Here is a 13,949-nt window from a genome sequence, read left to right on the forward strand (position 1 = left end):
TTGACTTTATCTCTTTGTATTACACTACTCTCCATTTTCACCAGCCCCCCTTTAAGGCCTTTCCCCCTCATTTTTCTCTCTTGTTTTCTCTTGTCTCCTCCTCTGACTTCTGTCTTCCGTGTGTATGCTTTTCATCCACATATGAAAACTTTTAACCCCCCTTTCCCCTCTCCCTCCTCACTTTTTTTTCTGGGTAACTGCGACAATAACAGTGTCCTTGAAGTTGCAGCAGTCAGGCATTGATGCTGGTATAAACGCTCCACGTCTGTCGCTTACAGGCCGCAGCGTCTCCTCTGATCTTGCCTCCAGGTGGTGTATGGTTATAGTGGAGAGAGTGCAGGGGCAGAGGCGTGTTTGTGTCCCAAGGTCAGACTGCCTTCCTGAGGGTGCCCGAGGCAGAGACCCGGGCCCACTGGCTCTGCACCTGGAGGTCAGGCTGGGGTATGGATGTCAGGCTGCTTTAATCAGCCAGCCTGCAGCTTCTGAGGCTCTACATGGTGTTCTCATTTTCTTCTGTGCGTGTGCACATGTGCATGTGAGTGTGTGTGTGTAGCTCTGGCCATACTTGCCACTGCTTTGATCTCTGGGCCTCAGACTCCAGACACATCTGATTCAATTATCCTCATCCACCTGTTGACTTAGAGGCCCAAGATTGCAAAGCTTGGCCCCCTTATCCAAGTTTCATGGCTGCATGTGTTTGTGAATGTGCATGTAGGTGTGTATGTGTGCGTGTGTGCGAGTATGTTTCTGTCTGTGTGTGCCTGCACAGACAACCCAGTATGTATGGAGGGAGTGAGAGCACAAAGCTGAAGTCTGCAGGGTTTTATTTTAAAGTTTCAATTATAATTATTATAACTTAGTGATACAATATACTACATTTCTTATATTGAACATAGTTCTTTTTTTGTTAATCTGAGTTAAGGACATCTGTTTCTCAGAGATGCTGTATGCCTTAGTTATTGCTGCCCTTCCATTGTAACTGACTGCATCAGCATGTGATGGTGCTTAGGTCCATATCACTGACACTGAGAGACTTCCTGGTGTGTAAATGAACATCATACCTTCCCATGACATCAACTGTTCATGTACAGAACCTGGCTTTGTGATCCGGACCGAACCACTCAACACTACCCTGGCTGATCTCCCTCTTCCACGTCCCCGCCCACAAGGAACAGAGCTACGCCATGATTGTAATGAAATGTAAATAACATCGGAGATATTACCGGAGCTTCTGAAGGAGCACTGACAGGAGGGGTGTAGTATTTGTACGGGTGTTGAGTTTAAATATCAACGATCTTTCTTCAGCATCGCTGACTCCACCTTTAATATACAGGGCGCCAGAACTCTGAGCAGCTTTATGAATGGATTTTGCAATGCGTCAGGCCACGGCACACTCCAGAAAACATCCTAATAGCTTGTGCTTTCTTAACATAAGTGTCAAAGATATTAAAAATCCTGTCTTCTTATCACAAAAGCAATTCCTTAAATCATGGCTGCGTCATGTCCTATCTCAGACCTCCTACTTTAACTTAACAAATCTTTACTGTTACTTTAAATTCAATTCATCGGCACTTGTGCCGTCATGTGTGTCTCTACTGTACGCCTAGAATGTACCAATAGGCTACTCGAGATGGACAAACCATAATTTCAGCGGCTCTCTCTTATCATTGCCTAGCTTGCTTAATATCACGGACAAAACAAGACGAGCATTCAGTTTTAGCAGTGAGGAGCTGCAGGTGCTAATCGTGTCGGTGGAGGAGAAGAATCCTATATGAAGTTACTTTGAATTTAGGACAGGGCCTATGCCATTCTAACTTAATATTCCTAATATGGGACATATCCAAGTTAAGGTCTGTAACAGCTAAATTCCTATCCTAAAATAAGATAGGGGTTTTTCCCTACATGCAGTTAGGAAATAAGTTTCTGTCATACCAAAAATCCTATCCTAAACTGAGATAAGATAGGATTTCAGACTTAGGGCGTTTTTGTAATGAGGCCCCAAAATCCTGTTTATCAAGATCACTTTGACACTGACAGTCACTGACAGTAAAATTTTTTATCAGGTGACGAAGATAAGTTTTAGTTTAGTTTAACTAAACTTTCTTTAACCAGGATCTGTCACTGAGATCAAAATCTCTTTTACAAGAGAGCCCAGAAACCAAATGTACAACTTCAAAACACTGTACCTCAGTTGTCGCACACACTTCAAGTGGTTACAAGTATTATTAAAAATATCAGCACATTTATGTGAAATAGACTAGATACAAACTTACAATCTTAATGTAATTTTAAAAAGCTTTTGCAACAAAAAGTTAAATTCAACCAGTAGTCCATTAACAGAAATATTATACCAGGTAAATAACATCACTGTCAAACATAGTAATCTTAACCAGCACCCAGAGTCAATCAACAATAGATCATTCTGTAAAGAACCAGACATTTCAGGAACATAGTAATAATTTAGCCAGCCTTCCTCTCTTTAGTTAGTGCTGTGACATTGCTACTAGGAGGAATACTTAAATAAACTGTGGTAACATTTACTCAGTCAACAAACAGAAGTGGAGGAAGTATTATTATATTATTATATATATTATTTGCATTGATGTTGTACGTGTGTTCCCCAAGTTAGGGGATTTGTGATATAAGATTCAAATTGCAAAGGTGACTCTGCTTGCACAGATATTTTTCCTACATTCTTTCCAGAAACCTCACAGCCATAGTGCTGTCCTCCATGAGATAACACTGCCTGTTACAAATGAGGTTCAAAATTCTCAATATCAGAAATGCTAAAAAAATAACATGGGAGAAAGTGTGTGTGCCCATAGGCCCCAAGTTGAAAGTGCGAAACAGTGCCCTCTAGAACGCAATTTGATGTCTCTATTAGATGACAGTGATTTTTTTTTTCTTCTTCATTGCTGTCCTACATCTCCTCGTCTCCTTTCACATCTTCATTCAATTAGCATTAGTGGGCCATTAGTGGCTCATGCGCCTGTGCTTAATGAGATAGTGAGCTCAGCTATGCCTTTGTGTGTGAGTGTGTGTGTGTGTGTGTGTGTGCGCGCGCGAGAGAGAGCGAGAGAGCGTAGTGCGAATGAGGGGTGCATGTGTTTGTGTGCCAATGAATATAAGCAGTTTCCCTGTTAAGCTGTTTGTTTAAGCCGTGATGGACATGATGAGAGACAATGATTGAGGTGCATGATTATAAAATGATTGTACAAGCCATAGACTGGTGCCCTGTGGGCTGTCCGTGGAAACAAAGTGATGTATAGCAGCAGAGACGTTTATTGTTCAGATGGGATGAAATGCAGACCACAAACCATGCAACCAATGCCAGATGTTGATCTGTGTAAATAGCGAGGCAGACTGCCTACGCAAGCACATTCATATGCTAACAGAGGGACAAAGGCAGACTCCAGAGACATGCACACACACACACACATACTGTACTGTAGGTTAACCTCTCACACTTGTGTTTCTTTCTCTTGTCTTCCAGGAGAAGGCTGTACGAGGAAAAGACCCCATCAAGACCAGTGTCGTCCAGTCCGCTTAAACACTCACCCAGACATGATGCCCGGATGGTTAGTTCATCGCCATGTTTTAGACTTTCACCCAACACCTCTGGAACTCCCCGCCATCCTTATCTTAAGATTCAACAAGTTGGGTTTTTTCAGATTTATAGGAAGCTGTGATGACACACTGAACTATTATCAGCAAAACCTGCCAGTGCCAATACAAATAACAGCCGCAATGTTTTGCTTTCTTCTTTAATGTGGACCAATTTGGAAATTCCTGAACTCATTTCCCCATGAAGCCGGAGGAAATTCCCTGAACTCAAAAGTTGCCATTTCAAGCAACAAGAACGAAGCTCATGGTTGTGATCACAACACATTTGACAGTAGTATAAACTCAGCTGCCATTTTATTAGGTGCACCTAACGAAACTTTCCTCTACAACGGTTGTAGTGTTCAGTTTTGTGTAAACTGTGTCAGAGAGGTGTTGATTCAACTTCATAGTCGTTTTTAGAGGAGGTAGTTTGTGGTGCTTTTGAATTATATTGCTTTATACTGAGAGGTGTTTTGTTTAACCTTACTGATATAAGTGGGCTGGACAAAATATTGAAGACGCCTCTCAGTAGAACCGAACACAATGCAACAGCACCAGAAACTAGAGCCTAAAACATGATCACAAAACTATTTAAATTAAATCAGAACATTAAAAAATTCATGGAGGCTGGATTTACTGCCGGGCTGACGTGTTAGACTGCATTTAAGTTAGCTAGGTGTACCTAATAAATTGGCAACTGAGTGCATTTTGGTTGAGTTCTCCAGGGGATATTTATCCTTATCAGGACAGTTCTTAAAGTCAGATGATCTGATGACCCCCAAAATGATCTCAACTCTTCAAACCTCGTTAGAACACGGCACAAATTAAAAATATCCAAACTGTAACTTTAGCTTTTGCAGAAAATTATGTGGCCATATGTAGGACTGCTCATTGTTGGAGGTGGGGCCTTAAATTAATAGTTTCATCACAACAGGATATTTTATTGATTTTATGGACAACAATACAATATTTACTGATATTACAAAGTCTGCCACAGCACGATTTCAATTTGATCCAATTTAGGGGCCTGAGATCGATATGAGACTATATTATATGCCCCATTAACACAGTCAGTTTCTTTTGCTTTTGGCCATAAAAGAAAAAAAAACCCCACAAAAATAAATGTAAATATTTGTGACCAGTTAAGTGCAGTAAAGTTTACTGTAAATTGATTCCACCAACACATATAAAACACGGTTTAATAGCAAGAACATTTTCAAAAAGTGTAAAATTTGGCTTATTAATGAATGTCAAGACTTACTTGAAAGTAAAAAAAACAAGTGTTTTTGTTGACAATAGACAATAGGCAAAAAAAAATCCCAGTCCATTATTAGCTTAAGCCTTTTTACATTCCATAAATTAGCTTAGAGGCCAGTGGACTTTCCCTCTACTCATAGCTTAACAAAATACTTGTATTATTTATACTTTTTCCTACTCACCACTGGTTTAAGTCACTGCATATCTCGACAGAACAGCGTGGTTAAATTTAAGCTTGTATACATGTTTTTTTTTTTTTTAGCCTAACACTGTTGAAACAAAGCAGCTATTGTTGCTGTAGCGAAAACATGAAGTTAGCAGAGTGAGATGCCCAGCCAGGTTTATTTTGTTTTATAATGGTATTGTTGGCACACAGCATGTGCTTTGTCTGTTGACCTGTCTTTATTCAGAAATCTAAAATATTTTCACACTGCTGATTTATTCCCAAGAGTGGAGTAAATGACCTCATCATCCTTTTCTTGGCTGCTTGCCATTATCTGCTTGGCACTGTGTGACAAAGTGCCATGGGAATTTCAAAATAAAGCACTATCTTAGAGATGATGTTATAGGTCAATGTTTCCACTCTGTATCAGTGATATTGGGTTGTTGATCATTGAATTGATAGTCAGTTGGAAGCTGACTAAGAAACATGTTTTTTGTGCTTTTAATGTGTCATCAAGTCACCATGGATCTCCTGTACATGTTCATGGACAGAAGCCAATGTACAGTTTATTGCACAACTGCTAGCACACCTGTGGCCAAAACTCTTTGAGGCCATTCATACTTAGCAGTGTTTAACACAATGCATTGAATTCCTAGTGCAATACAGAGACTGTGACACGCTGCTTTGAACAGCCAGTGACCCGCATACTCAGCATTCCTAGATATTGAAATGAAACGTTTACTCTGTTTGTTCGAGGGTGAGGCTCTGGGACCTTAATGCCTTTTTAATCAGACGGGGCATTTAATCCTGAGCTATTCATTCAACGATTTCTCTGTGTCAATGCAGTTCCGCTGAGGTACACCCATGGTCCACACTGCACCAGATCCTAATCAAATTCAACAACATCTCTCCTTTCCCTATCGCTCTCTCAACTTTATTAGATATTTCCCCCCATTTCAACCTCGCTGCCCAACCTCCACTTGAGTAAACTGATCTTGAATCAACAGAACCCCTGGAAGCATTCGAATTATACTGTATAAAACAAATCCGGAGGCCCGTTGTAACAAAAGGCTGGAGAAAACAAGGATGACAGGCAGTTTAGCTGCATGTGCCCCTCTTGTGGAATTTACTGCGTGACGGAAATGATGTGGAACTGCCAAACATCTGGAGTGCTGTATGTGAGAGGGAGGAGTGTGAGGGAGCAAAGGGTGGAGAGACGGAGATAACGAGGGAGTAGAAAGCTGTTGGTATGGGAGGAGAACACATGTGGGCGTACTGTATATCTGTAAGCTTTTAAAGAACCCTTTTGTTGTTGCCAAGAGAGGAATTATATTGTGTCAAAATGATAACCTCCATCACTGTCTGCTTTTCCCTTCCTCAGGCCAAACTGCCAACCAGAGAAACCACTTCAGTTCCCTCCCCTAACACTTCATTTCCATTTTGTTTCTGCTGTTTACGTATTCTTACACTTGCCCCTTTTCCTCCTCAGGTGGATGGCGGGCTGAAGGAAGCTATGTCTCCCAATGACAGTGACCTGGAGGCTCGTCTCAACAGCTGGAACCTGGGGGTGAGTCCAGGGGCATGCCTTAAGCTCCTTGGTTACATGCAGCTGTCAGACTGTTGGAGCTCAACCACTGTGACAGTGGATCTGATCGCCTGAGGTCACGAGTACATCTAAATCAATAGTGAAATAATGTTGAGCCGTATTGCCTACACACTAGTGCTGGGTATTGGTACTCGTCTTAAAAGTATTAAAAGAAATAACCCAGTGCCAAGTTTCATCAAAATGTCCCGGATCGTTTCAAGTCCCCACAGCATCAGCAAACTTTCTGTTGCTGCCATCTCTGGAGCTTCTTTCTTCCCAGTGAAAGGTCAGTTCAACGTTTGTGCGGTTAGCATGAGCCATGGACTTTAAATTAAGATGGACAACACGTCTCGACCTCCGCCCTCTGTGCAAATATGAAGCCAAAATATCCTGGCTATGACTGCTGCCGTCTTGCACTGTCGATGTCATTTGCAGCCAGAGTCTGTGTAGTAGCGATCTCTGTCGAGTTCCCGCCCATGCTTCTGTCTGACCAGTCACTACCAGCGGCATTGATCGAGGGTGCACCAATTGGCACACACAGCTCTCAATCATGATATCAGACCCCCTTTTTTATATCATCAAATATCTTAAAAGCAAACTCTTGTTTATGAGGTGTACTTTGATTGTTTAGTTTAGATGTCCCTGCAGCCAGCTAGCAGGGCGCGATTGACATGTTTTGGCTTCACTTTTGGGGAGCTGACACGTCATCCATCTTTATATTCAGTCTACTGCACGAGCTACCACAACAGCAGTGGAACACATTCAACACTGAGCTGTTAAACATCCCAACAAACTCACACCCATGCTGAAATGGCTCATCTCCGTTGTTAAATGCATTCATAACCATTACGTAACATTAGCCGTGTGATGTTAACAGTTAGCCCTGTCACTGTGTGTTGCTGGGTGGACTCTCACAGCTGTCCCTGGTGCAGACCCTACACTCTGGCAGCAGTAGCCAACATTACAACCCATACACTCTGTGGTGAAGTCGTAGAGTCATTATTGGTATTGAATGAAGTACTCCATTGGTTAGGATACATGTATTAGTAGTGGTGTCATAATTTTTTAAAGATACCCAAGACCCACTGCACACTGCCAAACAAAGGGTGTAAAAACCCTTCACCTGTGTCCTCCTGAAACCACTTCCTTTAGGCTGCTCATCGCTCTGGTAGGACGTGAGAGTGGGATGAAGAGTGGGAGAAGGGTTGTGTAAACTGAGCATTTGAAGATGTGTGCGCCTCTCTTATCTGCTCTGTCTGGAGTGCACCAGGCCAGGGCTTGATAAGCACTCTGCCCTCATGCCTTTTATTCCCTTATTTATTCCCTATCTCCTCACCTGCATGACCCAGAGACTCTCTTTTTCTTTTGCTCGTCGCCTCTGTCCTCTCTCCCGCATTACTCACACAGTGATGTTTTCTACAGAACAGCCCCTCTCTTTCTGTTTATTCTTCTCTTTCTATTAACTGTTCCTCTCTGTTCTACAATCGTATCTTTCATGCTTTCTGGCACTTTTTCCCTCCGTCTGTTTGTCCATCTACCTTTCTCAGACTCTCTCCACGTTACTCTCCCTCTCTCTTTCAATACTCGGGTAATCTGAGGAATCTATCAGCAGACGTGAAGCCGTGCACTGCTCCGCTCTGCTCTCGTCTGTGTTGAGACGCTGATAAGAGGCATTGCTTGGCAACGCTCCCCCAAGCCTGCATCTTTCAAATCAACAGATGTTCCTACACACATACACACACACACACACACACACACACACAAACAAACCCCCTTCAAGTTTACAGAAGTTTTATAGATGCACTGCTTCAAAGCGCCCAGAAATTTCAGCACAGCCAAGCGTCACTCTATCTAGAACATCTTTAGCTGTGCTTTAGATGTTCTGAAGCAGTCCGTATCAGTTTGTTCATTTCACCTCTAATGTAGTAAAGTCTGTGTAGTCAGCATGGTGGCCACACTGGACAGTAGACAGCAGATTGCTTCAGACTCAGATAGGAGTTCCTTTAAGAGACACAAAATCTGAGTCAGCTGGACCACCATCAGTTCATCTGTGGCTTATGTGCTGCAGCATCTTGTCAGATCTCTAATGGGAATTGAATGTTACAGTAGGTGCAGCAAACACTGACCTGCGGTTAAAAAAAAAAGCATGCAAACAAGAGAAAATTGCGTAAAAACTTGGCCCACTTTTTTCATACAGAATGCAAGGGTAGTCTAGTCCCTGCCACTTGGCCCTCCATTGTGTGCGGTTGAATGGGTGTGCTGACGGCTTGCTCAACGCTAGTCTGAAACTAGGAAGCCATCAATCACCCTGTGTTTGTTTGGCTGCAGAGCCAGGCCTTGTGATGTGGAGTGTTGTTCCTCTTCTGCGTCCATCCATCCATCCACGTCAGGTTCCAATGACACAGGACGCTGTGCCAGCTGCGGGGCTGGACAAACATGTGCGCACAGGAGCATGTGTGTGGGCACGCAGGATGAGAGTGTGCACACAGGCATATACGTGTGCACCAAATCCAAGTTTAGTATCACGCTGTGCCAGCATTACACCACAGCATTTAGTCTACACGTCTTCCTTGCCCTGTGGGCCGTGCTCAATCAAATCTGATGACTGGCTGTCTGTGGGTATAAAAAGAAATCCCATTCTTGTTTTGAGCCTGGGCACTAGTTTAGACGGATATTGATTGATTCATCACTTGGTAAATATGGATTTTTATTTTTTTTTTTAGCTAGTGCCAAATTTAAGTAGCAATTCATCACACATCGTGGCACGCACCATTGATGCTGCTCTGCACAGACTACACCAACTGCATGTGTCTCTCTCTCTCTCTCTCTCTGTGCATGTGCATGTATTACAGTTTACAGTAGATCTGATTGTAGTAAATCCGAATCCTTTTGCTGAGAGCTTGTAGTATGTCAGCAACAAAATTTCTGACCTGTTTTTACCTGCATCACGACTAAGTCAGGAGGCAGAGCTGCTTTCATTTCACCTGTCACTGGCTCACCCTGAAGCAACAGATTGTGACTGTATCCTCGTACAGTAGATGTAACTATTTTAGTCTTGAGCTTTGAGGTTCTTTCAGGTTCTCGTCTCTCATCTTCTATTCATTCCAGATCAGTTTTGTGTGGGTTGTGCCACCTTGCAACATTAAATCCTTTTTTTGTTTTTTTCGCTGAATAAGTCCCACTCTACCATCCTCTCATTCCTCCTCCTCCTCCTCTGTCTCTTCCTACTTGTTCTCCGCCTTCATCCCCATGTTGAAGAGATTAGCAACAGAACTGTTTACTGGGCGTCGTTGCTGTCATCTCCACAGTCAGCCCCACTGCTTTGAAAGGCCGTGATCTTGCCGCTAGTTAGCAGCCCCTGTAGACAGCCTCAGTGCATGAGAGAGAAGCACTGTATGATAGTGTGAGTTCACAAAAAAAATAATGAGGTCACAAACAAACGTCAAACAGCGGAAGGAAAATAGCAGGTTGTCAACACAGAGATTTTTTTGTGTCACCGTTTTTGTGAGCTGTATTGATGTAAGAGTCATTTGGACTGTGATGCTTTTGCAGTCAGGTAGTTCAGCAGTTCACCCCCCCCCCCCATCTCTTGTGTTTCACATTATAATCAAAGGACATGCCGTGTCAGTGTTTGGCAAGGATGTATACACATTTGTCTCCATGTGACGGTAAACGGACCGGGGATAGCTTACAGATTAGTGGTCCTGGGTGTTGACAAAAGGGCCGTGTTGGGACAGCAAAGAGGGGCTGAGAGCGGAAACAGAGCTGGCCACACACACAATGCCTTGAAGTACCGATGCATTCTGTCTTTCTAAACAGACAAGAGTTGACGGAAGAGACTCAAGCCACAGCACCGTGCTTTTGATGTGTTCGCCGCATTGTTTATGACAAACTGAGGGCGGAGGTTAAATCCTGGTAGTGGTAAGGCTTTGTTAGGAGAAAAAGAGAGGTCTAAAATTTTTCTATTTACTCTTACAGATTGAAAACCCGAGGTATTTGCGAGAAAACCCCATTCCCTTGTCTCCGGTAAGTTGTCAAGAGGTTTCTTATTTTTTTTTATTGTTGCATAGAAAAAAGTGCTGTCTTTTAACTCCTTAGTCACCTGATCTCACTTCTCTTTATCTCTGTAGATTTTCAAGTCAAGCTTTGGGAGGAATAGCACCTTGGCCGATGATCAGGGCCTGCAGCTTGCACAGAGCAAGGAGGTACACACTGCAGTAAGAGCCCTTAGCAATCCCTGACAGCACCTGAAAGCCTCTATGTGTGATAAATATCAGAATACTTTCATGATTCTCTTTGTGTCTCCAAACACAGTACATATTTTAAAGACTGCCCTTTATGTCCATTCCAGCAAGCATAAACCCTCGCTGCTCACGATTCAGTACGCTCAGCATTTGTATAGAAGCAAGTGTTGAACACATACAGAAGTTAAAGCTCCCTTGACTGCTTTATGGCCCCCACGGCCATGTACATACATCTTTGTGCATAGTTTGTATTGTTGAAATGGCCGAGGCGAGCGTTCCTCTTAGAAGACAAAAATAATGCTGGCTCCCAGTGATGACAGTTTTTTCCTTATGTGGATTTAAGCTGAAAATCCCATTCTGAAAGCATGCTTTGAAGTCCCTTCTGCCCCTCCCCACTTCTCCCGAACCACCACTCATCCCCCATACCCCCCCACCATCGGCCTTTACCCGCACTGTTAAATATAAAACTGAGCATGACTTGGCTGTAATAGCCATGGCTTTTCATGTCTGCTTGGGGAAAACGCTTCAGTCGGTTAGATGGGCTTCACCGGGAGAGGGCAGAGAATGGAGGAAGAAAGGGCAGAGGCAAGGGAAAGGATATGATACATGACGGACAACAATAGTCTTGCTTATTGACCTGTCATAACAAAAAGAACTGTTTGTGATTCACATGCGTGGACACACACACACTCCCCCATACACATCCATGCAGTCGGCCAGCCTACTGGGTACCTGTGGGCTGATAGTGAATGCAGCAGCACCAATACGAAAACATTAAAGCAACGTCCCATGCTGTTTGATCCTGCCTCAGACTAGCTGACTGGCTACATACAGCTGTGTGTGGTGGGAATATAAATTTATCACATCTCAGAAGACCATATTTATCCTCCACACCAACTTTACTTTGATATACACAGAGTTACCAGTTTATTAGTTACACCTGTACTATCCACAGTAATGCAATCCAACTTAAAAGCCCGACAATAAATTGGGCGAAGCTGAAAATATTCGGTGTATGTTAAAACTCATTTAACTCTCCAGTCATTTTTGTTGCTGCAGTTAATGGTATTTATATATTTAAGAATTAAGACGATTTTGTTCGCCTCTTGAATGTAAGTAGAATGTATGGTGGACAAAAGCATTCAGCTTGTAGGTGGGCTTAAATAAGAGCATAAGCTTTTAGGAGCGAGGCCATAGGAAACCGAGCTGCTCTGTCATTTCCACTGAGGCCAGAATGCTCTTAATATGGGAACCAGTTTAGGAAAGTCACAGAGAAGCACTGGGAGGGACACATTGGGAAATGAGAGGAAATAGTGCAGAGCTTGATTTTTTTCCACATGGTGCTTAGGTTTGTGCTATTTGCCAACTGTAGCCAATCTATTGCATTTCTGTTGTATTCTACCCAGTGGTGTAGTGGAGGGTATACTCAGGTATACGAGGTATACCCACTTCTTTTTCTATCCAGTTACAGTATACCTGCCTATCACCTAAAAAGCCATTGTAATATATAGGAGAGTATGCTCACTTCATCATCGGTAACCTACCTATCTACCTAGCAGTACACCCACCTCATCAATTACCACTACACCACTGATTCTACCATATACAGAGGTTGCTTTTTAGTAGAATGACAATGAAGTTGTGGGGAAAATGTGTGTCCACGCATTGAAAGAAAGATATAGTGTGTCGTGGCCTTCTATTCCTCCATGGCTTATCAAAGTCACTGCCATCTAGGACACGACAACCGATACTTTCGTACCAAGTTGATGCCACAATTCTAAAAACGTGATTGTACTCATTTTTCTCCAGCACCACAGGTATAGTAGGTGCTGCGGTTGCAATTCTTCTGGACCTGACAGGGCAGAACAAACACCCTACAAGTGCTCTAGTCTGCAGTTAAATAACAAAGAAAGAATAAGAACACCTACCAGCACGAAAAGAACAAACGCCAGCATCATTACCTTTGGCTTTTTCTTTATGGTCGCTTAGAGTTGAAACATTTTTGACTTTGGTGCTGCACTCGTCACTGTCACTGTTAAGCCTTCCAATCACACTGGTGGAGGGGCGGGACAAATAGCCTCCCGCAAAGGCCAACTGTCATATCTTACATGTACAAGTGCTGCACAACAACAGTGGAGAAGAAATATGTAATACACCATATTTGCTGGCCCACAAAAACTCATGAACCCACATAGACTATTACTTTGCGTTCAAGGTGTAGCGTCACTGACTAATAATAAAATATGAATTAAATTTAATCTAACTGTTTTTAATGAAGGATCGTATGCTTAAGGAGATGGGATTTATTGTCTTGTTTAGAGTGGTATCCCATTGGGTATTGAGGTATCGGTATTAAGTACTAAATCTCTAGTATCGTGACTTTGGTCTAGACTGAATTTTCTCAGCAACTACTGGTTTGATTGCCATGAAATTTTGTACAGACATTCATTGTTCCCAGAGGATGAATACTAATGACACAATGATCTGCTGACATTTTTCTTTAGCGTCACCGGCAGGTAAAAACTTTTACCTGTTCTGTATCTCAACATATCCTAAAGGGATTGGCACAAAATTTGGTACAGACATTAATGATTCCCAGGTGATGTATCCTACTGATTTTGGTGATCCTCTGACTTCCTCTAGCACCACCATGAGAGTGGCATATGTAGTGATTTCTTAACTTTTCATCTACCCACCACCAGGTCAAAATTAAAGTTGCCAAATATTTTGGTGTATGACCTGCAGATCTTATATCCTGTCAGCCATATGCAGAACCTTCTCTTAAACACTGCTGCATAGTCTCAATGTATCTCTGATTCCCACTGTGAGGTTCTGGGAATTCCCTTTTGACTATACCCTCTGCCTTGTAAAAGAGGAATCATAATAGGTCTGTGGTTTATGACATGCTATTGTAAAGTCCCTTCTTTTAGTTTTTATTATTTAAGATGCCCCCACTGATCATGTGTCTTGAGTCATCATTAGCAATTAAAAGAGTGTTAGGTGGATTTTCGAAGCTCTGAGCCCCACAGGATACAGCTGTTACCACACACACCCTCACACGCTATTTTTCCAACAAAAGTGACTCGAGTCACCAATC

At 42.7% G+C, this 13,949-nt stretch overlaps 1 protein-coding gene across 2 annotated transcripts in view; it reads left to right on the top strand.

Annotated features, from left to right (window-relative positions):
- cep112 (centrosomal protein 112) overlaps positions 1-13,949 on the top strand; it is a 136,083-nt gene that overhangs the window by 6,023 nt on the left and 116,111 nt on the right. The window contains exons 5-8 of one of the 2 annotated variants that reach the window (XM_049562417.1): positions 3,494-3,578; positions 6,513-6,590; positions 10,587-10,634; positions 10,739-10,825. In XM_049562417.1, coding sequence (XP_049418374.1) covers positions 3,494-3,578; positions 6,513-6,590; positions 10,587-10,634; positions 10,739-10,825 — 298 coding nt within the window. The remainder of the gene's footprint in view (positions 1-3,493; positions 3,579-6,512; positions 6,591-10,586; positions 10,635-10,738; positions 10,826-13,949) is intronic. The other variant, XM_049562418.1, reaches the window with a different exon arrangement.

Source organism: Epinephelus fuscoguttatus, linkage group LG19 (assembly GCF_011397635.1).
Source record: "Epinephelus fuscoguttatus linkage group LG19, E.fuscoguttatus.final_Chr_v1".
Classification (NCBI taxonomy): domain Eukaryota; kingdom Metazoa; phylum Chordata; class Actinopteri; order Perciformes; family Serranidae; genus Epinephelus; species Epinephelus fuscoguttatus.